Source organism: Mesoplodon bidens (genome assembly GCF_964165515.1).
Source record: "Mesoplodon bidens genome assembly, chromosome: 3".
NCBI lineage: Eukaryota > Metazoa > Chordata > Mammalia > Artiodactyla > Ziphiidae > Mesoplodon > Mesoplodon bidens.
The window spans coordinates 165,342,829-165,369,326 of NC_138178.1; the positions used below are offsets into that span (position 1 = coordinate 165,342,829).

Genomic DNA, 26,498 nt, shown 5'->3' on the forward strand with positions numbered 1-26,498 from the left:
TCCTGAGCGCGGTCTGAGCGGGTGGAACCAGGGGCTGACGGGGTGCAGGGCAGCAGGAGGCCAAGAACCTGCCCAGCGGCTCTGGTGAGCGATTCGGTGAGCAAGTGCCTTGGGCCCCGTGAGCCCTCTGCTATACAAACGTGTAAACAGGAAACATTTGAAAACAAGTTCTCCATTGAACTATCCCGACTCTAAAAAGAAATACTCTATTCTGTCTGAACCACAAAGCCATTGGTCGTCTCTAAAATCCTGAGGGGGTGAACCAAGAGCAGATCTACTGACAGGCCGCTCCCCAAAAGCCATCTCTGCAGGATTTATTTCTGACTCAGCTGCCACGGGCTGGATCTCCCCCACATTCCCACATCTGAGGATGGGAGCTCAAGAAGAAAAGATGCACTGGGGGGCCTTTTCAGGGATAAAGGCAGATGCCAGAGTGGGCACCCTACAATCACCTAGACCTAGAAGGAAGAGGGCTCAGCCCGATGAGACATGGACTCTAAGGGAGCCATGAAGTTCTGTAATTTAGAAATGGCAGCCTCCACTCAAAGACAAGAAGGGTGCCAGAAAGGAAGAGAGCAGCAGGGTGCTGCGAAGCTGGCCAGCTCTGTGGGGCCAGAGGTGGATCAGGCGTCCCGCTGGGATCACAGGCCGAATGGAGCCATGGGTCCTTGCACAGAACCTGCTCCCATGAATCCTGGCCTGTTTCATCCACGTTCTCTCTTTACCTTCTCTGTGTTCTCACGTAGCACCTCATGAGGTTTGGTACACCCTTGGCAGAAAGCGGGCTCTCTAACCCTTAACTGGACGGGTGTTTAAAGGCGAGCAAGTCTGACCATCTGCAGGTGGGTGATGCATTCCCCACCAGCTGCTTTCGGCTCAGGATCCCACAAGAATGTTAGGAGATAAATTTGAAGATTCTTTTCTTGCTCTCCTTTAGCTCTCAGGTGTTTTTGTTTTGTTCGTCATTAACTTAAAATGCAAAGACCACTACAAATGAACTGGCATTCAACTGGACTTGTACTATTGGAGGTTTTCTCACAGCTGGCTGGGTACCTAGCAGGAGCTGTAATATGAGCCCTGAAATAAGCAGACATCATCATTTTATCACTTAGCGGAACTTGGCAGAGTGAAAGCGGAAACAGACACTAGACGAAACACAGGTAAACGTGCTTAGCTATGAACTAAGGCCTCTAGGCTGCTCAGCAGGGTCGTCAGTGTACAGACGCGTAGTAATGTTTGCAGCAAGCTAAGCTCTGGGTTAGGGGCTGGGGATCCAGAGATCTCCAGGAAACACCCTGCATGAATTCTGAAGATGATACTTCATACTTTGAATGGTGGGACAAGATATCTAGGAGAACTTGAGACATTGTAAATGAGAGCACTGGAATAAATAAACCTTCTGCATGCCACCACCAGGGATGGCTGGCTCTGGGGTGACTGCCCTGGCCTGGCTTCTCCCAGCAGCCAGGCCTTCAGACAAGCTCTCTTCCCAGGCGGACAGGGAGACAGGTGTGCAGAACTGGAACCCTGTACCCACTAAGTACTCTACTTTGTCTCTATGATTTTGACTACTCTGGGAACCTCATCTAAGAGTAATCATACAGTATTTGTCCTTTTGTGGATGGCTTGTTTCTCTAGCATAACACCCTCAAGGTTCATCTATGTTGCAGCATGTCAGAATTTCCTTCTTTCTTTCTTTTTTTCTTTTTTTAAGAATTTCCTTCTTTTTTAAAAGCTGAATAACATTCTGTTTTATGTATGGACCAGATTTTGCTTACCCATTCATCCATCCATGGACACTTGGGTGATTTCTACCTTTTGGATATTATGAATACTGCTATTATGAACATGAGTGTACAACCTCTGTTCGAATTCCTTCCTTCAATTCTATTGAGCATTTACCCAGAAGTGGAATTGCTGGATCATATAGTAATCTATTTTTATTATTTTGAGGAACGGCCATGCTATTTTCCAAAGCAGCTGCACCATTATACATTCCCACCAGCAGAGCACAAGGGTTCCGGCTTCGCCACATCCTATCCAGCACCTGTTAGTATCTGGGGTTTTTTTTTTGTTTATTTTTTAAAAATAATAGTCATCCTAATGGTATCTCATTGTGGTTTTGATTTGCACTTCCCTAATGATTGGTGATGCTAAGAATATTTTCATGTGCTTACTGGCCATTTGAATATCTACTTTGTAGAAATGTCTATTTAAGTCCTTTGTCCACTTTTTATTCAAGTTCTTTTGCTGTTGTTGTTGTGGAAAGTTGATTTTAAACAAGCTACTGCACCACTGAATCCACTCCACTTTGGTCTGTGGTGTCGTTTAGGCTGTCACCCACTCTCCTTTGCCCAAAGATCCCCTCCCCAGCTTGTATCTGAGGAACAGGCATCCCTGGGTTGGTTACCTTGCACTCATCCCTCCCAGACATCCTTCAGGTTTCCAGTGAATCATTTCTCTAGTTTAATAAGATGAACAGCCTCTTTCCTTGTGGTCCATCTTTCTATCAAATGCAAATTTAATAGGCATGTTCATTACTCCATCACTCAGCTCAGACATAAAAATAGCCCATAACACCTGGCCTCTCAGTAATCACTACATCAAAACATTACTCAATATGATATTTCAACTTAAACTGAGTTTCCCTGAGACTATGTGTGTTAAGTGAGACAGACTGAGAAAAAGGTACAATCTTACTTGCCAAGTAATGTTTTTTTTAAACCAGGTATATATACTCCGCTCAAGAAAAGAATGATCCTCCTCAAGTTTTCTGGTTTATCGAAGAGATTAACAGAGGATACAGGATAAAAATCCTGTTCATCTGGATTGTTAGCTTGAAGAGAGCATAAATTCCCTTTCTCTTGTCCATGGCGGCATGCCCAACACCTCACATGGCAACTGGAATGTGGGAAGAACGCAGTGCTTCGAAGGCACAGAGCACAGAGGCCAAGGCCAGGCTGCCTGGGTTCAAAGCATGACTCTGCCACTTACTAGGTACACAACTAGACAAATCACTAAACCTCCTTATGCCTTAGTTTCCTTATCTGTAAAATGGGGATGATAATACTACCAACCTTTGATGGTCTCATGATGATTAAATTAGTTTAAAATATGTGAAGTGCTGATAGGAGTTGCCTGTCACAAAGCAGTGCATAAATGCTAGTGGTTATTATTGCTAAATGAGTGAACAAATGGATGAATGAATGAATGAACGTTATATATGTTCATTTCTTTCCATACAGTTAGTTCCTGTTGATGTAAAAAGCAGCATGATTGTCTGAAAAAATCTGTTTCCACGGGTACGAGAATAGAAGACCACATACAGAAGAAGAGATTGTTTGCCAATCTGGTGACTTGAGGATTTGTTTCAATATCTGATATATCAAAGTCATGGATCAGAAAACACCATAATGACCCCACTTGTATTTTTATCTTTGGGAGGATTCAAAATTTACGTTTTGTGCTTTGTGGTAACATTTGATGGTTTCTTAAGTGTGTTGTTGATTTGATGACCTCTCTGAGAGCCGGAGAATAAGTGCCTGTATGTGTTCTACTTAAGTAGGAAAGAGTAAAGTTCAAATCAACTAAAAATCTGTAATTAGGAAAGTTGTACAACCACAATTTGTCTAAGGGCAAGAAACTACACCCTGGTGTGGCTGCCCTTAGCAGCCATTGGAAGGCTTGCTGAATTAGAATAAAATATCTCAGTTATACTAAAGTTCTCAAATGTGCCACCATTGGTATGATACTATCTGGTATATTTTCCAGAGACAAAACTGACAAAAACTGCCAGTTCTCATTGCGATATTTTATCTAAAAATGAATAATCCCATGGCAGAAACACCAAGTCTGTGAGGGCCTGACCAAGCCCCTGGCCACACTGTCTTTAGGAGAAACAATTGCTCCCAACATTACCTGGCATCTACTTCTACATTCTTGGACCAATGAGGAAACTTATTAAGTAAAATACATTAATCAATTAGGAAATTTTTGCAAAGCTCTATTTTAAAAGAAGAACGATCGAGGCTCTTATACCAAGTACAAGAGATAGCGAATCTATCAGAATCTGTGAACACTGTTCAATATAAAAATGTGTACTTTGTTAAATTTTATTTTGGAAAAAACTTACAGTGTGTTAGAGACATTTAATACATAATCAGCAAATACTAATCTTTCATCCTTTTGTTTAGGCATTTAATAGTTAAAGGGTTTAAATAAACAAGTTTTCAACAGAAGAAAAAGGCAGTATTAGAGGAACAAAAAAGACAAGACACATACAGAAATGGCAGACATACATTCAACCGTCATTAATTATATTAAATGTGAATGGACCAAACACTTGACACAAAAGGTAGAACTTATCAGACTAAACAAAAAAAGCAAGATCCAATGATATGCCAGCTATAGGAGAAGACATACTGGAAGAAATAATGGCTGAGAATTTTCTAGAAATGATAAACAATACAAACAAGACAAATCCACAATTTTAAAAAGTCCCAAGCAGGATCTACTCTTAGCTGTATCACAGTGAAAATGCCAAGCATCAGCAAGAATGGCAATGAAAGCAGCCAGAGAGAAAAGACAGATGACATTAAAATGAACTAAAATTAAACCAACGGTTGACTTCTCAACAACGACAAAAGGAGCAAGATCACTGTGCTGTGAGGAAATGTGAGCTTAGAATCATAGATCTAGTTTGAAAATCTCTTTTGAGAGAAAGGCCAAATACAATTTTAGACACAGGTTGAGAAAGTTTGCCAACAACAGACCCTCACTAAAATTTCTAGGGTAATCACTAAACAACAGCAACCAAAATAGAATGTTTCTTTCCCAAATTAGTAAAGGAAAAATATGTAATAAAAACATAATTATTTAAAAGAAGGTAGGAAAGGAGAGGATAAGATACGAAAAAAGAGCAGGACAAATAGAAAACACAAATGAAGTGGGAGACACTAATACAAATATGTCACTATTTACAATAAATGGAAGTGAACTAAATGTTCCACATAGAGTGCCAGCCTGAGTTAAAAAAAAAAAAAAAAAAGCTCTATCTAATGAATACAAGAGTGCATGTAAAATATAAGAATATAAAAAGTTCAAAGAATGGAAAAAGATATTCCAAGCACACACACACACAGTATGTGGGTATACATGTATATGTACACATGTACATGGCTATTTGTATGTGCAGGTATGTGTCCATCATACAAAACAGACTTTCAGGCAAAATGAATTATGCAACTACTTACATATTGATAAAAGGTTGAATTTACTAGGAAGACATAGCAATTCTAAATTTAAATGCACCTAATAGCACAGCTTTTAAAATATATAAAGCAAAAATTGCTTTAACTATGTGGTAAAACAGGACAGTCTACCCATCAGAGGTAGTTTCAATATACCTCTGCTCAGAAACTGATAGATTAAGTAGAAAAAAAAATCAATAAGAAAAAAAAGATCTGAAATGCACAGTTGATAGCTCAACGTAACAAAATATAAAACAAATTTACCCCCAAATGCAGGAAACATTCTTTTTAAGCACACATGAAATATTTATAAGTAGTGACCACATGCTGGGCCATAAAATAAGTCTCAACAAATTTCAAACTTATATTGATTATAGTCTCTGAACACAATTCAATGAAGTTAAAAGCCCATTGACAAAAGATAAGTTTAAAAAAACCCATAGGGCTTCCCTGGTGGTGCAGTGGTTGAGAGTCTGCCTGCCGATGCAGGGGACTCAGGTTCGTGCCCTGGTCCAGGAAGATCCCACATGCCGCGGGGCGGCTGGGCCCATGAGCCATGGCCACTGAGCCTGCGCATCCAGAGCCTGTGCTCCGCAACGGGAGAGGCCACAACAGTGGGAGGCCCGCGTACCGCAAAAAACAAAAAACAAAAAAACAAAAAAACCCCCCCAAAACTAATAGATCATGATCACGTTGGGCTTATTCCAAGAATGCAAGGTTAATTTAACATTTTAAAATATCAATTAATATAACATTCACAGATTAAAGGAGTAAAATCATATAATCATCTCAATAAATACTGAAAAAACATTTGATAAAATTCAATATCAATTCATGATGAAAAGAAAAACTCTTAGCAAGCCTTCTTGGAAGAAGGAAATTTCCCTAAACTCTTAAATAGAGGTTTAAATAGAAAAGCATGGAATTTTTTTCAGGTAACTAGGAATAAACCTAGTAAACATCAGCAAAATCTTTATAAAGGAAATTATAAAGCTTCATTTAAAAAGTATTTTCTAAAGACCTAAATAATTAGAGATATCTAATTTTCCCCAAACTAAGCTATTAGATTAAATGTAATTCCAATCAAAATCTCAACAGATTTTTTCGGTGGAATGTGAAAAACCAATTTGAAAATTTATATGGAGGCTCAAAGGCCTGAGGGCAGCCAGGATATCCCTGAGGAGCAAGTTACAGAGGTGGACTGACCTCATGTATAATAAAGTTGTAAGAATGACGATAGAGAGGCAATCACACAGAGATGGGCACCCTGAACCAACGGAACCAAGTGGAAAGCTCACAAACAGCTCCTCACACAGATGGACATTTGGTTTAAGACAAAAGTGACCCTGGGGAGAAACTGCAAAAGGAATCTTTTCAATACATGTTGCTGGACAATTGGGTATCCACATGGGAAAAAATTACCCTGGATCCCTTACACCTCACATATATAAAACAGTCAATTCCAGACGGACTCCTAGCTTCAGGGATGAAAGATAATGTGAGAGAGCTTGAGAAGATAACTTAGGAAAGGTCTCTTAAACTAGCCAGAGAAGTACTATCCATGGATATGACTGATATATTCAACTAAACTTTAAAATTAAGAACTTCTGTTCATCAAAAGATATCATTAAGAGAAAGGAAAGACAAGACACAGATTGGGAGAAGATTTTGACAACACATATAACCAGCAAAAGCATTTTTAATCATAACAAAAAGAAATCTTACAAATTAGTATGAAATGGACAACCAGATTAGAAAAGAAGAAAGACTTCTATATGTGCTTCATAAAAGAGAAAAGCTACATGACCAATAAACACATGAAAAAGGTGTTCAACCTCATTAATAATGAGGGCATGCAACTTAAACTCACAGTGTGATACCATTAACCAGCAACCAACAAGTCTGAGGGCACCAAGTGTTGGTGTCTGGAGTTGTGTGGGCCCGTGGGCACTGCTGCTGGAGATGTAAACGGACACAACCGCTATGGAAAACAGTTTGGAATTATTTGGTAAAACTGAAAGATACACGCATCCTATGACTCAACAATTCCGCTCCTAGGCGTCTACCTGATGAAATGCTTGCACATGGGCACCAGGAGAACTGTGCAAGGATATTTAGAGCAGCATCGTTCGTGTAACAGCTGAAAACTGAAAACAACCCACATATCCGCTTACGGAAAACTAGAAAAAGAAACCTCGGTATATTTATACAATAAAGTACTATTCGTCAGTACAAATGAATAAATTGCTGTTGTATGCAAGAAGGACGACCCTCAGGAACACAGTGTTAAGCAATGAAAGCGAGTGGTGTAAGGAGATCATTACACATTTTTTTAGAATTCAGGATGGTGGTTAACCTGTGCGGGGAGAGGTCAGGGAATAGGACAGCAGGAGTGCACAGGAAATTCACAGGCAACATTAACGTTCTTTTTTTTAAGTTAAGAAGTGGGTATACATAGGTTAGTTGTATTATTATTTTAAATAGATTTAATAAATAGTCTTTTGCTTCTACTCAATATTTAATCATTTTAAAGGATTCTAAAATATTACATTTGAAGACACTGTATCAGTAGTAATAATATTAATATGAAGGCCTCTCAATTACTGAGTGATCACCATGTATGAATGCCTTCAATGCACTGACCAGGACAGCTCACTGCCCCTGGGGGAGCCCCTGGTCTCTCCAGGGTTACCCGTCCTTACTGTCACCATGAAGTGATAAAAGATGGTGGTTAAGTATCTTGAATAAGTTTAACGGAGACCAAAAAGCTCCGTAATTCTCTGCATCAGGCTAAGAGGCTAGTGAGATCACTTCTTGGTTCAACAGTCGGACAGGCCTGACCCTAGCAGAGGGAAGAGGCCGAGGGAACATCCACTACATACTCAGTCTGTGGTCGGTTATGGCTGCTGGGACACGAGGGACACGAGGACGAGGACATCCCAGGCTTCCGAGAGTCTGCAGCTCTGCTGGAGACAAGCTTGTCACAAACATACGGATGATGCTACATGGCAGTTGGGACAGGTGCCCACGTAATCCTGTTTAGGTTGGTGTTGAAATGTTTTAGCCAGGTTGGGAGGAAACCATGGGATCCACTGACTATATCTGGCCCCAACTTTTAATAAAGTATTCTTGGGAGGAAGAAGTTTCCCATCACAAAGGAAGAAATACAAATATTTAAAAAGCAAGCAAGTCATCAGAGGCTCTCAGCCTTGCTGCCATATGCTTTGCTTTTTTGAGCTTACAGCTTAACATGAAAATAACAGGCTCGCATTCCCCAAATACCTCCACTGCTGTTCCTTACTTCTACTACTTGAAAAGGCTGTCAGCCGCTGTCACTTGGAGGCATTACCATATTAGCCACCACTGTTTACTGCTTACTGTGCAGTGTGGCTGTTAGTTTAATAAGCCTCCTCTCCTCTCAGATGACACCCCAGGCTGGCAAGAGCCACAGGCTGGAGTCTAACATCTAACATCTAACAAACATCCAATGAAGGTGCTGGGCTTGGGAGGCAGGGGCAGCCACTTTATAAGAGTATTGATGAGAGACACTGAATTCAGTTGCATCAGGCTCTACGCTACTGAGGGGTAAAGGGCCGAGTAGTTTTGAAAGTGCTTTAGCCACTTGACGGTTCCACGGGCTAACCAGCTTTGGACAAAATCCAGAAATGTACTCCGTGTGCATTTTGAGATGTACTCCGTGAGCAAGCGGCAAAGCTCTTTAATTCACTCTGCACAAATAGCTGAACCTACAAGAGAAATCTCTAGTCAGAGGTTTCCTGGATTATAATGAGAATTTTCTCGATGGGGAGAAGAGAAGTGCCCTTTTCACTTGAAGACAAAGAAATGTTTGTAATGGAAATGTGTGAACCAATTTTCCGAGGGGAGTTTGCTGAAACGCACTGATTAAAACCACAGTGAGGTGATGAGGTGGAGAAATAAAGCCAAGGCGGATCCACTTAAACTTTGCATTATTTCTGGAAGTGGAGAGAGCCTGCCTTCCCTTCTCCCCCTGCCCCAGGCCACCCCCGCCCACTGCTGACCTGGCCACTTAGACAATGAGAACCTGCCAGCCTGCAGGACTGTTTACTGTTTCTGGCCACTGTGTACTGGTTACTAAGCTACTCCACTGAGGATAAATGAGTAGCCCAAAAGACGTTGTCCTTCTCAACAAAGCCTAATCAACAGGCCTGGATTCAGGGATTCAGAGGGAAGAGGTGAATAAGCAGACAGTTCCAGCACAGGGCAGTTTGTAATGACAGTTCTTAGGTTACGAACAAATAGTGCTGATTGATTTAAGGAATTCCATTTCCTAGAGAATAAGCCCTAATCCACAAAGAGGTCAGGTATCCAGATCAAAGTTGCCTAAACTAGAGTAATCACCTGGAAGTAATGGGAGTCCTTTATGTAATGTGGGACAAACAAGCTATAAAGCAATGTTTCCCAAATTTCAGTCATTGGAGTTTGTTCAACATAGCTTTTGCCATATCCATGTATATTAATATTTCCCTTTAAATTCACTTTAAAACAACTCATTTGAAAATTCTTAGTCTCCCTCTGAGCACTAATTTCTATGAAATCACACTTTGGTAGGCAGCTGTATTTTCTCTAATGTACATTTAAAAAGGCATAACTATTAAAATAAAAATGTTCATCCACAATGCATTTAAAATCATCTTGTATGTCTCAAAGGTACACACTGGGAAAGAATGGATAAAGTATTTTAACTCAGGTTGACCTGAAGACTATGTTTGTTTCTAAATATCATGAAAAAACAAGAGTAGAGGGGATTCTGTACTATTTACCACCAGGATGTGCATGAAGGGCTTTGATAGTTTGGGAGAAGAAGTAAATTCAATACCTTCTGTATAAGGAAAAACAAGTCCAGTATCACTTACATAAAATTTTCTGGATATTCACTCAGGGCCATGTCAATGATATTCAGAGCATCATGGTAATGCTTTTGTGCTGACAACAGGAGGGCAAGGAGGTGCAGGGAGTTGGCATCATCGCCTTGAAGTTGAAGAGCTTGGCGGACATACCCCAGAGCCTCTGGTATCTGGTTTAAAACAAAACCAGAAAGAATTTTTAAACACACACACACACACACACACAGCCACCATTTCAGTATCTGATTCTCTGTAAATATCAGGAGTTGTTTCACCACATGCCACACTCAGACTTTAAGCCATCTTCATGGCAGCCCCAGGATATTAACCACAAACACGAAAACAGAGGCCCCCTTCAAGCAACAGTATGACTAATGAAGTGATACAAGAGACTGTTTCTCAGTATAACTGCCAATACCAAATCGTTTACTTCTCCCTAAATAATTTCTCTTTTTCCACAAAACTGATTTACTTTCGATTATGCCCAAGATAATTTCACTCTAAATGGAGACACATAACAAACTGCCAGCAGTTTTTATTGGAATGAAACTGACTTAGCTGAACTGTGCTGATTTTTTAAGTAGTACTGAAATTAAACTGCTTGATAAGTTTCAGAACCTTAAACAGAGCTTTCCAAAGGATCAGACACCTGTGAGTCTTTTCAAGTCCCTTTGTCCTGCATCTCCTAGACATCAAGGAACTATGCAAACAAACTAACCAACCCCACACCTTTCCAAACTACAATCCAAAGGAACCCCACCCAAGAAACAAACTGCAATGACACATACAGAGCAGGTGTATCCAAATTTAAGTAGGACCAGATACAACCTTAACCTTCAGAATCCAACAGCTCTTCAAGACTTTCTTCAAAACCATCCAAGCACAAGGGTGGGTAAAATGCATACATAATGGGTATCTGAACACCCGAGATTCTGTGCAGGTTTAACAGTACCTAGGGAGAATTAGAACCTGAAGCTGGATTTCGAAACAGGCTCAAGACTGAGGCATTCTTACACGGTCGCCCCAGGGACTCCTTTCTGTCTCCCCTCCAACTCCGGGCCCTGGCCAGACCTCTTCTCAGCTCTCCTGCTTCTTTCCAAACCCTCAGTAACCTCACTCCTTAGTAGGAAACCGTGACTTCTGTCGTTACCAAATCTATTCGTTTTCCTCTCCGAAATACCATTTTTGATGGATGTAAGTTAAAAATGCTGGTTACAGAGGCTTTCTGTTTTGAGCCATAGAATCACAGCTATCACAGCGGGAAGAGATCATCCGGCCCTACACGTCACTTCACGAAGGCCTGCTGCTGCACCCAGAGGGCTCCATCTACTGCTCCCTTCCCCAGGGGGACAGGCTGCTGTGTGAACAGCACTGGTATTCTGGGAGGGTCAAAAGGCAGGCACACTCATGATATCCGTTTTTAGGGATGGCTAGCGTAATCAAGAAAAAACTGATACAGGGTGCAAAGTGAGGTCCTTAAGGGCTAGGCTGACTGGAAGGAATTCGAAGCTGGTTCCTTCATTCAATGAGTATTAGTGAGGGCCTACCACGTGTCAGGCAGTGTCCCTGCTGCCAGGGCAAAGCAGTGATGACAGATGTGGGTTCCTGCCCTCGGGGAACCTAAGGTCTAGTGAGAAAGATACTGAACAAGAGAGCTGGGCAAGAGGAAGGAGACGAGCAGGCTGCTACGGGAAGGGGGCTTCAAGGAGGAGGCGCGCGGAGCTCCTGGAGGAGGAGAGAGGCCGGACGGGCGGTCACCAGCCCACAGCTGTCTCCGCAGCAGCTCGTGATCAGGCCAGCTGTGAGCCACACCGTGCCAGGTGAGGGGACCTTTACAGACGAGCTCTCTTGGTTTCCTTGGTCCCCAGGTCACCAAGGGGAGCCACTTCTTGGCACCATTCCCTGGCCTCCGGAAAGTCAGATACATGCGGACAGCCCAGGCCTGCCAGGGGGATGGCATGTCTGGGGAACTGACCTTCGATTCACCCTCCAGTCAGCACTTAGGAATGTGCTGGGGTTACCACCAGTGTCTTGCACGTGGTGGGCAGGCAGACGTGGGGCCAGAGTCTCCAGAACAGCTGGGAGGGAACGGGAGGGTATGAGAATGGCAAAGGCGCTTCTGGAAGCTACCGCTGGGAAGATGAAGACCAACAAAGCTTGCCCCTCCAGCAAGGAGAATACGGTCGAGTCTCCTCTTTCGAGAGGCCACTGTGTGTAATTGTTCCTATCTTCTACATATTTGAAAGGAACTGGTCTCTTTTGTCCATACTCGCTGGCATCTTCCTGTCAATCACCGATACCCTTATGACGACCAGGCCCCACCAGTGACTAAATCCCCACCCTGCAGCTCACCATTGGGCTCTGTTAGCAAGGGACAAAGGCTCTCTGAGGACTCCTCGGTCAGGGTATACACCCTGTGCTGCATCCCCTGTTGCCACCCGACCCCAGGTGGGGCCCTCCAGATTTGCGGATTTAATCTCCAAAAGCAGAGCCTGCCTGCCTTGGGTCTTCACAGCTGATGCTCCAATTGACCGAAACACCAGGGTCTTCGCTGCGAGGAGGCAGCAGGCTCTGAGGAGAGTCCCTGGCTCCAGGGCAGCCTCAGGTGAAGGAAAGCAGGTCAGCTACTTCCTCAAACTGTATCAAGACAGAACAGGCACCAAGGGTGGGAACATTGGAGAACTGACCTGTCTGGAGATGGCAAGCTGCAGAGCCAGGTAGAAAGCGGCTTGGTGATCTGTAGGTGACAGGCTGTGGGCCCTGAAAAAGTATTTGCGGCTATTAGTACAAGAGAGAGGCCATTTTTATTTTCCATGTCAAACAAGTATTCCCATTTGTAGTTTTATTTATACCAAAGCCCCACATTTTTTTTAAAATTAATTTTTATTGGAGTATAGTTGATTTACAATGTGTTCGTTTCTGCTGTACAGCAAAGTGAATCAGTTATACATATGTCTACCCTTTTTTAGATTCTTTTCTCATATAGGTCATTACGGAGTATCGAGTAGAGTTCCCTGTGCTATACAGTAGGTTCTTATCAATTATTTTACCAAGGCCCCATAGTTAATTTAACTATTTAATGTTTCATTTAAACTCTTCTCCTCTGTCCACGAACAAATGGCATGCATGTTTCCTCTTGCCACTGTACATGGGAATGACACAGGCGCATGTTTCTGTTTTGTTTAGCATCTGAAATGGCAGCCAGTGGGCCTTGACTTTGAGAAGGAGCCTGGGGTTGAAGAAGCCACAGGCCCCGAGGTCTGACCTCCCCAGCAGACGCCTCCCTTGGGCTGAGCAGGAGAGGTCCACATGTCACGCTGGGACACGGTGAGGCTGTGAGCATACTTGGCAAGGTGACGGCTGCTTTGGTTAAGTTTTGGCTTGGTCTTAACATTAGTTTATGCAAATTTCTGGATTTCAGAGAAACCATATGAAAATCAAAGTTCCGGCTTTGCTTGTAAAATGAGGTTTTGGTTTTTTGATGAACTATAGAGAGAAATGGAGGATATTCATTCAGTCTTTTGAAGCTTCTACTAAGTTCCATGCAGTTTAACTAATTACATGCAACCATGACATGTAAGACTTTGTGGCCAGACACCAGACTTAGTCTGTCAACTGGCTTTTGACACCAATGGGAAGAGGCTATGCTGGCCTCCTACTTGATGGCAGACACGTCATTCTTGCTTTTATGTGGAAGTCAATTGTATCTTACCACAAGCAACTGGGGGGAACTAGGGGTGGGGGGTGTCCTCTGTCCTTTTTTTAACCTTAAGAGCAAAACTCCCATCCCTGGGGAATCTTCACTAGTAAGTCTGCCTCCAGACACGGCCTTAGGACTCTTCTCACTTTAGTCTAAGAGGCTGAGGCTGAGGATTTGCCTGTGTTGCCCTTTGAGATGTCTTATTTCTAGCAGAGGCCTACTCAGCATGCCCCAGTTTTTATTACTTGACAGGCATTGGTTTTTCCATGAATTTGTACATCAAAGAATATTTTTCTTTGGTGTTCATAAAAAGTGAGATTGGAATGTCATGGTTTCTGTCTCTCCCAATTACTCAGGGAAAATGAATACAAAATGGATTATGAAGAGACTTTGAATTTAGCATTATCTATTTTATCTCATCTTCTTTCACAATTAAACCAGCTTTCTACAACCCTCAAAAAGAATTCCACAGAGCTTTAATTTTCTCAGCACAGTCTAGATTTTTTACAAATGAAGTTAAATCAAATCACGGTTGTTTCTACCCAACACCAACCAAGTGAAAAGTTGACAATGGTCTGGTGAACTCAGGGTGTGGATAAGAATAGTTCTGACCAAAGGCCCTACCTTAGCCTCTTCAAATGATTATTAACTGTTAGCCACAGCACTAAGAAACAAACAGAAGTGCTAGAAATCTTGGCATCACTGGGGTACATTAGGACAGCATCGGAAGAATCGTCAACTTGGCTAATAATGAATATCCAACAGCCAAATTTCTAATGAGGCACAACTTAAGCACACACATTTTAAAAAAACCTTATTTCAATAATTTGGCTAATACGTTAAACTGGCCACTTTAGCCTATGAAAGAAAAAAGGAAACATGGAGATGCTCAAAAAAACTAGAAGAAGTGCAAGGTGTCCATCTCAGGTAGGCTCCTGAAAACGTGCTCCAGTCGTGCAGGCCAACTTCAGCAGCTAGGCTTCCTGTGACAACACCACATTTGTATGCCCACAGGAAATGTGCTTGACAGAAATCATCAAGCAATGCAGGTGAGAGGAAGGACATCAGTGATCTTGAAAACTGCAAGCTTGCTGGACTCTGTACATGAATTTAGAGCAGCACTATGAATCCCATTCCCATGCTGTGAGCACCTGGTGAGGCTGCTAAGAGAAAATCAGAGACCTAAAAAATGTCACTACAGGGATGCTCACAAAGTGCTTCCCTTGTCAAAGCACCTCCATACCCATTAATTCCATTTTTTTTTTTTTTTTTTTTTTTTTGCATTACACGGGCCTCTCACTGTTGTGGCCTCTCCCGTTGCGGAGCACAGGCTCCGGACACTCAGGCTCAACGGCCATGGCTCACGGGCCCAGCCGCTCCGCGGCATGTGGGATCTTCCCAGACCGGGGCACGAACCCGTGTCCCCTGCATCGCCAGGCGGACTCTCAACCACTGCGCCACCAGGGAAGCCCTAATTCCATTTTTATTCCATAGGTAAAGAAAGAATTACAAGACACTGGCCCACTGAGGGCATCCATCTATCCATCCATCCACACACCCATCCATCCACACACCCACCCACCCACCCATACACCCACCCGCCCATCCATCCATCCATCCACCCATCCATCTATGCATCCATCCAAACATCCATCCATCCATCCACTCACCCATCCATCCACATTATGCAGTACCTACTGTGATGCCAGGCCCTGTGCTAATTTTTAGGGAGCTTGGAGATGAATAATACAAGTGCCTTTCCTTGAGGAGCTCCCCCCAACACTACAGAGGGGGAGACCTAAATGATCATTACACTGTAGTAGGAGCAGTGCCCCGAGAAGGGTATGCCAGACTGCTACTGGAGTGCATGGCATGGGCCTCCCAGATCACCTGGCTAAAACTGAGACTGCCCTGAGGTCCACCCCATCATTCTCCTAGACTCTGGCTCCTCTGGAGCTGGAGCTGAACCAAGAATACAGAGACAGCTGATCAATTTTGACCCTGGTCCATTAAGACATGTACCTTGTAACAATAATAACTACACTTTATGAAGCATCTACTATTAAGCATCTTGTTTGAGAACATCAAGCAAAAGAGGTAAAGCCAGAAGTGAAATTCCGAGGCCTGGTCTCTCCACCATATCACCCTGCTGCCTTATTTAGCCAATTCTCCTTGAAGTCCCCTTCAATCCTGATTACAGTAGACATGGGATTAGTGTATCATTATGTTAAGAAAGAAAAGTGCAAACCTGGTTAAATCTATTACTCAGGGACCTCCCATTACTTACACACATAGGATGACCCACTTGTCCTGGTTTGTCCTGTATTTTCCTGGTTTTTGCACTGCAAGTCCCATATTCTGGGAAACTGCTCAGTTCCCAACAAACCGGGCTGGCTGATCACTCCATACCCACAAAACATACCACATTCAAACTTAAATTCAAGCTAGGAGTGGGAGAGGAAAATAAAAGTGAGATTGTGAGATTGTGTCCCTTCTACCACACTGAGTGATAAACACCAGTGACACCACGCCACCTCCTCCTTGTGGAGCAGCCCGGATTCCTGCATGCTGGGGGGCAAGTCACTGAGACATGTGCTCGACTGTTTCCAGCCTGGCTTTTCTCTGTAGGATGTGAGAGCTCCCAGGATCCACCACTGAGATCAATACAGCATCTTAGAAAGCTTTGCAAACAACAGTTTTTCTTCACTCTAATTTTGTACAGGACATATGAATTGGTTCAGCTTCTTGGGCTGAGCTTATGAGTGTATGAACAGTTGAGGGTCTCAACATTAAGATGCAGTCATGCAACTGGGATGTCTTCAAAAATCACCTCTCTGAATCCAGGGGAGAGCAAACCTTTTTGAATTCTGACTCCAGTCATAATTGAGTTAATTTTCACACGCTATATCTGCAACCTCACCACTTTTTGAGATACACCGTTTTCTTTTTAAACAACATTTGCTAAGCAATAGTATTAACAGAATTGTGGGGAGAAGATTTAAAATATATAGTAAGAAAATATTTCTCATCCAAGTGATTTTTAAATACTCATTTACATGTAAGAAGTAATACAAATTCTTCTTATTTACTTAAAATCTTTCCCTTATAGACTTTTGTAAAGTACACTAGGATAGTCCGAGTTAATGTGTACTTGAAACCAAATATTTTTATTACTTTGCAAAATATCCCTAAATACACATAAATACAAATTTAGGTTAGCCTTTCCCAATATAATCACATAGGTTAGTAGGATTTTATTCTGCTTTATTCCCATATGAACTAATATTTTAAAAATCCCTTTGAATTAGAAACTAAGCAAAAGAGGAACAAAAAGAAATTCAGGCCAATGGAACAGCTGTTATATAACATGAAGTTATGAATTCTGCGGCTCAAGGCAGACCACCACCATGGCTGTTTTTAGAGAGCCAGGAAGATGAGCTGATTTAAGGAAAGTGAAACAGTGAAACAGATGTAATGACCACTTTCTTAGGCATCCATGTGTGGGTTTTACAAACTAGGACTGGAAAATTTAAAACTCCAAATCATTTGAAATGGAAATGCTTTCCACACTCCGTGCTGAAGAACATCAACAAAAACTTAGCACAGAGATAGGAGGTCTGTTTGCAGCTGTCAGTTGGTACCTTCTGTCATTAACCAGTCTGGGACTGGCAACGTGAAGGTGCTATGGGCAAGCCTGCTAGGACATGGAAAGAAAAGAGATGAAAGTGTTTCAGACTAATTGAAACCACGTGATAATGATTTCATGAAAAAAAGGAGCATGTACACTGTGACAAATCTGCAGGCAACCCTAGTTCTAAGGAAAGAAATCTAACAACGGTTATTAGGAATGAGAGGTCCTCATACAACTTTTGGTTAAGTAACTAAGTTTCTAATATAATTCCAAGAAATCAAGTAACTCAGATATATTTAAGGTGAGAGGATCAATACCAATTCTAGATTGGACATCATGGGGCTATACTTTCAGACAGTTATTCATGTTAGTGATTTATTATGCCTGCAATAAGAATAAAATGAGGGAAGTGTGGTGTAGTAGGTACCAGAGAAGCCAGTCAGCGTCAGAGACCTTGACCTTCCTGACTTCAATGGCTACAGGACTCCGGCTCTTCATCCCTGCATCTCGGTCCCTCACCTGCAGTGAACACACGACTTGTTCCATCTACCTTATTGGTGTGGGGTGAGGATCAAGTAAGGGGTGCGAAAGGCCACTGTGACATGCAACCGTTCTCTAGTTATAAGGCCTTCTCCTAATTTCATGAAAGGTACAGTGATGGAGATAAGCATAAGGTATTATGAAGCATGGAGGGGATGGAGAGGCCTGGGACCTGCCGGCCTGACTGTCTTGTAAGTATTTCAGAGACTGTCCTGAAATCTGGCCTTTTCATTTTGTAGTATAAAAATCTGCAGATTGGGCTTCCCTGGTGGCTCAGTGGTTGAGAGTCCGCCTGCCGATGCAGGGGACACGGGTTCGTGCCCCGGTCCGGGAAGATCCCACATGCCGCGGAGCGGCTGGGCCCGTGAGCCATGGCCGCTGGGCCTGCACGTCCGGAGCCTGTGCTCCGCAACGGGAGAGGCCACAGCAGTGAGAGGCCCACGTACCACAAAAAAAAAAAAAAAAATCTGCAGATTGACATGTTAAAAAAAAAAGGTTGCAAAGAATGGTCCTTTTTCTAGATGCTAAAAAAATGTCTTTAATAAAAAGAATCTTCTCCCTAGACATAAAAATGTACCTCTCTTAGAGCTGAAATCACTTTATTAGGAATGAATAAAATGTGCCCAAATGAATAAACAGATCAAGGATGCAGATTTACATGGCAACAAGTGATGCAGCAAGTTTTATACTGTCTGTTCGGTACTCGAGAGGAAAGACTCCCAGGGGTAAAACACTGTTTACATAATCTTTATAAATATCTCTTCTTTTTATACTTATCATACTTTGGTGTCATTATGTACAGCCGAGTGAAAAGATGAACTCCCACTCACCTCTGAAATGCAAGAAGCGCCTTTCTCTGTAGGACCTCCTGCATCCCTCGCAAAGAAGCTAAGAAAAGGGTTCAATTAGTCAGTGGCATGCGAGATCAGGGAGTTTCTGACAAATAGAAAACTCATCACGAAAACTAAACATTTGACTGGATTAAGAGCAACAAATTATGGGAGCTTATGTGCCCAGTCCTGTCCCAGGCACTGTGGAGGATGGGAAACGAAGGCCGTGTCAGCCTGAGGCCCTTGCACTTGTTGAGCATAACTGTGGAACCATGCCAAGGCGAGAGTGGGAGTTGACTGGTCACTCTTGGTACCCCCAGGAATAGCAGCCTGTCTTCAGAAGACCAGCTGGGAACTCCAGAGAGGAAAACATTCTCAAGGGCAGGCATGTAATTCACGGGTGAAGAATGGCTCTGCCAGAATGGAATAGAAGAGATTCAAGCACCAGTGGGTGGATTAGATGGCCTTCAGAGTTCCTTCTGGCACCAAAAACCAAGGACACTAGCCTGATGCCATGGAAGGCCAGTTTAATTCACGGAGGCAATGGCTAGGAACTTTAATACCTTGATGTGAACACCAGGGACAGACAGGGCAAACCCATCACTGATACTGGAAAATCAGCTCAACACTTCCCCTGTAGACAGCATGGGAGAAATGCCACCTTAGAGTCTTGTAGAAACTAAAAAGGTACTTTTTACTGGGACAACAGGAAAAGTCCTAGAGGAACCTGTTTATGGCTGCACCTGGAGATGGTCCTTATCTAACAAATCCAACATGGCAGATCCCATCCTGACATCGCTCTGAGGATGGTGGAAGGCTGCCCAGAGCTGGATGTAGCTGTAAGCCATGACTAACTTAGAACAACAGTGAATGAGCTAGAGGCACCCAGAGAGCTGTCCCAAGTGAACCATGGATACAGATGAGACCCAGCAGGGTCACGTGACTCTCCCAAAATTACAGGGCTAATTAGGTGTAGAGTCTCAACTAAGAAGTTATATGGATAAATATATGGTATTAAATTTACCCTTCACTGAAGGCCTACTATAGTTAAAAAATGTGCTGGGTATTGCCAGTATATATGAAAAATTAGCAAAAAAATCCATGATTGAAAATCAGTTGATATGCAAAACTTCTCCAGGGTCTTTGATATTTTAAGGCAGAGGAAAGAAAGATTTGGGGTAACATGTAAAATAAACTACAGCAAAATTACAAAGAAAGCAAAAGAAAATGAGTACCGTAAAAGTCAAGGTAGTGTTTTCTCTTAAGGGGGCTTGTGATTGGGAGGGGTATGTAAAGGGCTCCCAGGTAGCTGGCAAGGTTCTATCTCCTAAGCAGGGTGCTGCTTATAAGAATACTTTCCCTTACACTAATTCACTGAGTTGGACAATCATTTTTGAGATTTCTTTTTTGGTATTTGTGTTACATTTAACAACAAAATGTAAAAGGAATAATAGAAAGGATTCAGGAAAACAATTTACCAATTTACCCTTTCTGCAAACATATAATTGAAAACTCATTAAGTATAGAAAACATAATTAAGATTTTTTTTTAGCCGGAAGCCCATCCACCAAAACAGTAAATACATCCCAAACGTGTAATGTCACTGCATGTGCTATGAGCCGCCATACTACACATGTACGTATCTGTGAATTAAAATGTGCAAATGGGGACTTCCCTGGCGGTCCAGTGGTTAAGACACCGTGCTCCCACTGCAGGGGGCATGGGCTCGATCCCTGGCTGGGGAACTAAGATCCCACGTGCTGCGCGGCACGGCCAAAACATAAATAAATAAAAAAAGAGTTGTTTAAAAATAAAAAAGTGCAAATGGAGAAGGGACAGGTACTGATAAATCAAGGGATGCTTTCTGGAGGAGGTGGGCCCTGAATGCTTCTACATTCCTAGCCTAAGACCCAACATCCCTCCCCATGGGGAGAGCTCAGGCCAAGTGCTGGGGCAGAGTCAGGTGAAGGCCGGGTGGGGTGAATTCTCTCTCAGGGCCCTGCTCACCTCACTCCTCAGGACAGATCCCTACAGTTGCCAGCTGGGCAGCACCAGCACAGTGCCCCTGTGAAGAGGGCCTGGGAGCCGGGGCACAGGGCCTGCATTTCTTCCCTCCCATTCTCCGACCGGTCCAAGCAAAGAGGACAGCAGTGGAGGTCCCCACAGGATGGCAAACGAGGAACCAGCCATGTGCCCTCCTGAGACAGGGGATGGGCCGGTCCTGCAGTGCAGACTTGGTGGCTCCCCAGCTCCCGTGGGCGGGGACTTCGCTCACCGTCAGTGGCCTGCAGACTGTACGTAAGCCCCAGGGCCAAGTAGCCTTTGGCCTTGAACTCTGACGTTTTCTCTCCCGCATCAACGACGGTTTTGGCAAACTTCTCAGCCTCTTCCAACTGAAAAACCAGGTAAGTTAAAAACAACACCAACATCCTGCAGAATTTCTAACATGAGTTCCCGTAAGCATCTGCTGTCCTAAGCGATTTCTGATGAGTCACTGTGAAAATAACTCCCAGATCTTCCAGGTCTACTCTGGTGATTCTGTTTTCTGTATTTCAGCTTCTCAACAGTCCTCAGGATTCCCACCTTGCCTTTTTGCTTTAAACCTTTCCTTATTGCTTTTTTGCTCTCTTTTCCAAGGTCACTTTCATACTTGGTGGGGCTCTTTGTCATCTCTGTTTTTCACTGATTGGCTCTGTAATTAGATTGTGCTAGGTATTCAGAAGTTATATATATATGTAAGTATAATTTGTAAAGAATAAAGTTCTTGAAATATTTTGTGCTTGGGTCTTTCCTTTTTTGCATGACATAAAGAATCTTTTAGGCTTGGATTCTCTTTCCCACAAGCTGTTAGAAATTTCAAAACTCCATCTATTTATTTTACAATACACCGCACACAGACCTTGCACTGGCAGATTCCAAAGGGAAAAGTGTGCACCTGTAAACTACACCCACAATAAAACCTTTTGCACAACTCACTAGAGGCAAAAATAATAAGATTTGCTCCTTCGGGGTATGGTAAGTGTTGATGTTATTGAAGCTGGGTGATAGTACATGGATGATAGTTGATTATACTCCTTACTTTTGTGGTATTTGGAAATTTTAATGATAAAAATGTAAAAAAAAATACAGAAAAGATTTGTTATTCTCATCTTGTAAAAAAGAATCAGGTTTATATTAGGCGTTATGGTGATGAATGATGCCATCGCTGGAAGGAGTGTGGCAGAGTCACAGCTGGAAGCTGGCATTTTCAAAACTGAAAGATTCGGTCCACTGCTCCGGCCACTCTCAGAGCCTGCCTGCATGTCCCCACACTTGCCACACCAAAGTGTTAAAACCTGCACGGACCACACAACACCTTCACGGCTGTGTTTCAGGTGAGAGCCACATTTCAAAATGTGTTTTTTCTTCCACACTTTCCCAAGAAAAATTTGACCAAAGTAGGACACTTTCTTCACAATGTTTACTTTCATCCTGCTGGGTGAGAATAAATGGAAAAAAACAAGCAGCAAGGACCGTAGGTAAAAAACCTTAGCCAGGTGCCTCAGTCTTTTGGGCAACTTCTTCTTATCACTAACCTTGACATGAAGTTAGAGATAGACATTAAAACTCCATCGTATGTGGCGATCAATTGAGTTTTCTAGTTTCTGCTCAAACAGTACATTTTTGAGGTACTACAATTGTTACAAATCAGGCTCTTCCCAGATTCAAAGCTGAACAAGAACATTTGAAGCGGAAAGCCTCTGTGCAGGAAGAGGAATGAAGGAAGTTGGGTTTACACATGAGCTGAAGTAGAGGTTGACTCTTGGCTTTACAGAAAAACTCAGGCTCTCCTAAGAGGGAAACACTGAGTGACATAGACTTTTTCAGTCCCATATGACTTACATACAGGATGCATCTGAGTAGGAATTCCAATTCCATCTTACCATTTCTACTTTTGAAGCACATTCCCATGAAAAAGGAAAACCTGGAGTTGTACTGATTCCCCGAAGTCCTTGGGGTGGGGTTGAGGCCTGAGGAGGGCTGTAGCCCAGGCCAGAAGCCCGGGGCTCTGAACAGCTTTGTTTTTGTGTAGCTAATGAACTGCTACTATTTCCTCTCTGCCTAGGAATCAAAAGGGTGGCAGCCCCTGCACACGCGGAGGGCCCCAGCCCCACTCACCCAGTGAAGGGAGCCCATGCACAGCTTTGCGGCCAGAAGCGGGATGGTGGCGTCGTCTGGCTTCAGGCGGATGCACTCTTTCAGCACCTTCACTGCGCGAGCAGACTTGGCAAAAGGAGATCATTTCTGTGAAACTCAAAATTTTTTGACAGAACCAAACACTAAAGCCTTCCCAGTGGGGTTTCTGGTTAGGATACCCTCTTAATGAGGTTTTCCAACTTTCACCCAATGAAGCAAGGGCCTGGGGAGGGTGATAACCTGAGCTTGGAACTTTTGGGGGACCGGGGAGTAAACTGCGGTTAAAACAAGTGAAAACGCTGCCCCGGAATCCCCCTAGTTTTATCCCCTACTTGTGTAGCCATTGTAAAAGTAAGAAAAAAATAAAGTCAGTGGAGGTTTACGTTACTATAAAAAAGAAACTAATTTAAAGCACACCATTCAGAATTGAAAGCATACCACTCCACTTGGCCCAAATAACCTTGTGTCTCAGAGTTTACAATTCACTACAGGGCCCACATTAACAAGAATAACAGTGGCTATTATCTTTATTGAGTGGGTTCGTTTGGGGGGTCCTAGGCTAAACACCTTGTGGGTATCATCTCACTACCTGATGACAATTCTATGAAGTTGGTACCATTTCTCCATGAGACGGAAAAGGAAGAGGAAGACACTAAGTGACCTGCCATGGGTCACACGGCTTCGAGGGCAGCACCAGGCCTCTCTCCCCACAGCCCTTGTTTTCAACCAATACCCTACACTGCCTCGTATCACATCTTGCTAAAGATAATTAGCAGATTTGCCCTGCCAGGAATCGTTTACACTCTCAAATGAGTGAAAGGGGTCAGCGTGAAGCACTGACCTTAGTTTAAGCCACAGCTTCAGATAAATAAAGTTACAGTGACTAGAAAAAGGGAAGACTTTCAAAATTTTCTTCTCAATGATGTGTCCGTGTTGGACCCCAAATAATTAAATTCGATTGCTCATTTATAAATGACCTCAGGACAGTTTCCAATAGCTGGTGTAGACATCTACCAGGCATCACGTCATCCCATGAAATGCAAGTGAACCGTCAACACAGAGGGTTGCATGTCACAAAGGGAGACTCACTTTTCCAGCAGCCATGAGCGACAGAGCAAACTGGTACCAGAGGTGGAACTCCTCAAAGGCAAACTTCATGGCTCTTTCTAAGCACTGGTTTGGGAAGAAGAACAAAGGCAGACAGGTGAGAATCGCCGGTGGCGCAGCTGGGCAGGTGTGAGCGTGCGTCTGTGCGCACCAAAAGGAATCCTACCACATCGGCCTCCCTGGAATGCGTAAAGCACCCCGCTCCTCCGAACCCTCCCGAGGCGCCCCCCGAGGCAGCCCACTGGGCCGGAAGCCGGGGACCATCCACTGCTGACTACAACACAACCCTTGACCCCAAGGAGCTTTTCATCCAATACAGGCCAAGAGGCAGGTACACAAACTACTCAAATACAAGGTCCCAACGGACAAGCGCCCCAAGAGGAGGAAACAGAGAGTACTGCGGGAAAGTGGTCATGGGGATCGGGAATGGCATCCTGGAAGACTGGTACTTGAGCCAGTTTTGTTGGATGAGAAGGGAGAAAACACAGCTAGGATTTGGAAACGGTACTCCGGGAAAAGTGGGGACAAACAAAGACGTGGAGGCACGAAAGAGGATGCTTCGACGTGCCAATGACAAGGGGTCCAGTATAAACCCAGCTGAGGGCACGGGGGCCAGAAGGCAGGCGCGGCAGCGTCCCTGAGAGTCTGACATGGCGGCTCCTTGTCTGAGTTGTTCCATCTCCCTCCCCCTCCCCAGCTTTGGTTCTCCCTCCTCTGTGCTCCCAGAGTTCATACCTGTGTTAATGCGATGTCTTCACCCGCCCCAGCCCAGCCCAGCCCAATCCAGCCCAGCCCAGCTCAGTCCAGCCAGCCCAGCCCAGCCCAGCCCAGCCCAGCCCAGCCCAACCCAGCCCAGTCCCACTCTGAGAAACTATCCAGGGCAGAGATCCTGTCTCCTCTGTCTCCTCAGTGCCCGCCCGAGGCAGGAGATCTACAAATGCAGGCCACTCAGTCCATGAGGAGCCTCTGGTTTCTGCACAGAGTGACACGACCACGTCAGAACCTAAGGAAGAGCATGGGATGAGGCGGGTGTATGACGAGGGGGGTGGATGACCAGGGTGGATGAAGGCCAGGAGTAAGGTGGATAGAATGGTCCAGGGACTTCAGAAACAAGGACAGAAGCAAGAAATGTGTCTGAATTAGAATCAGCAAGGAAGGGCCGCCCAAGGAAGGAGCGGGTGGCTGGTGAGATGTAGGGAGTGAAGCGGGCCCCCTGAGTCTCCGGCCTGCATACCCGGGAGCAAACCCATGGCACGGAAGGTCTGTGTATGCAGGTGTGTGTGTGTGTGTGTGTGTTTACTAGAGAGAACGACAGAGAAAGAGACAGAGAGAAAGACAGACTGGGGAGGTAACCTGAGGGGAACAAGCAGGCAGAGAAGACAGTGCAGAGATGAATTAGAAAGCCAGGCCCCTGGAACAATGGGCCTCTCATGTGAGGCCTTCTCCCAAGGAGGTTTTTAAATGAACAGAAAAGCCTTAAACAACAACAAAAGCTTCACCCTGAGAGGGCAGACAGCTCCCATCAGGGTCACCTCAAAGACTGGTGTGGACATACAGTAGCACCTACGGCGCCACATGGCCATTTTTCTCCAGTGATGCTCCATGCAGCCCGGGAGCAGAGAAGGACAGGTGGGATGCTCAGGATTAATGGATGCACAGGGAGGGAGGGGCAGGGGGCTGGGGCTGAGAGACAAAGGAGCCACAGGAAGGTGACACTGAAGGTCATGATACAGGTAAAGTGCAGGGGTGAGAGGAGAGGAAAGAATTCCAGAATTTTAAATGGTATCACAGAGGAAGTCACAGTAAATATCATGCTGGCTGGTTTACTGTGAAAACCTGCCCTAAAAAATATATTAAAAAGCGAAGTAGGGCTTCCCTGGTGGCGCAGTGGTTCGCAGTCCGCCTGCCGATGCAGGGGACACGGGTTCGTGCCCCGGTCCGGGAAGATCCCACATGCTGCGGAGCGGCTGGGCCCGTGAGCCATGGCCGCTGAGCCTGCGCGTCCGGAGCCTGTGCTCCGCAACGGGAGAGGCCGCAACAGTGAGAGGCCCGCGTACCGCAAAAAAAAAAAAAAAAGCGAAGTATAAGCAGTTAATAAGCCCATGCTAACGATGGTGTAGGATGTAAAATGGACACTTGTTCCCTTAGTTTGATCACACTGGAAACACACTTAGTCAAAAACTCGGGGGTGGACATGTGACTCCATCCTAGACCAGGATGTTGGCAGAAGTTAAGGGGAGGGCATCTGCAGTTGGCATACACGTTGCCCTCAGCCTTGGTCCTCCTTCCGCCCGGGACACAGACTCAGTACTGGAGGTGGGGCAGCCAGGAAGTGAGAAGCATGAGGACAAATGCTGCTCTCTAGAATGACGGAGCAGA

At 44.1% G+C, this 26,498-nt stretch overlaps 1 protein-coding gene across 5 annotated transcripts in view; it reads right to left on the reverse strand.

Annotated features, from left to right (window-relative positions):
- TTC7B (tetratricopeptide repeat domain 7B) overlaps window positions 1-26,498 on the reverse strand; it is a 242,417-nt gene that overhangs the window by 76,858 nt on the left and 139,061 nt on the right. For all 5 annotated transcript variants that reach the window (XM_081230322.1, XM_081230320.1, XM_081230318.1 and 2 more), the window contains exons 10-15: window positions 24,102-24,185; window positions 22,995-23,099; window positions 21,112-21,229; window positions 18,837-18,894; window positions 12,823-12,895; window positions 10,145-10,305 (exon numbers count right to left, since the gene is read on the reverse strand). In XM_081230322.1, coding sequence (XP_081086448.1) covers window positions 10,145-10,305; window positions 12,823-12,895; window positions 18,837-18,894; window positions 21,112-21,229; window positions 22,995-23,099; window positions 24,102-24,185 — 599 coding nt within the window. The remainder of the gene's footprint in view (window positions 1-10,144; window positions 10,306-12,822; window positions 12,896-18,836; window positions 18,895-21,111; window positions 21,230-22,994; window positions 23,100-24,101; window positions 24,186-26,498) is intronic.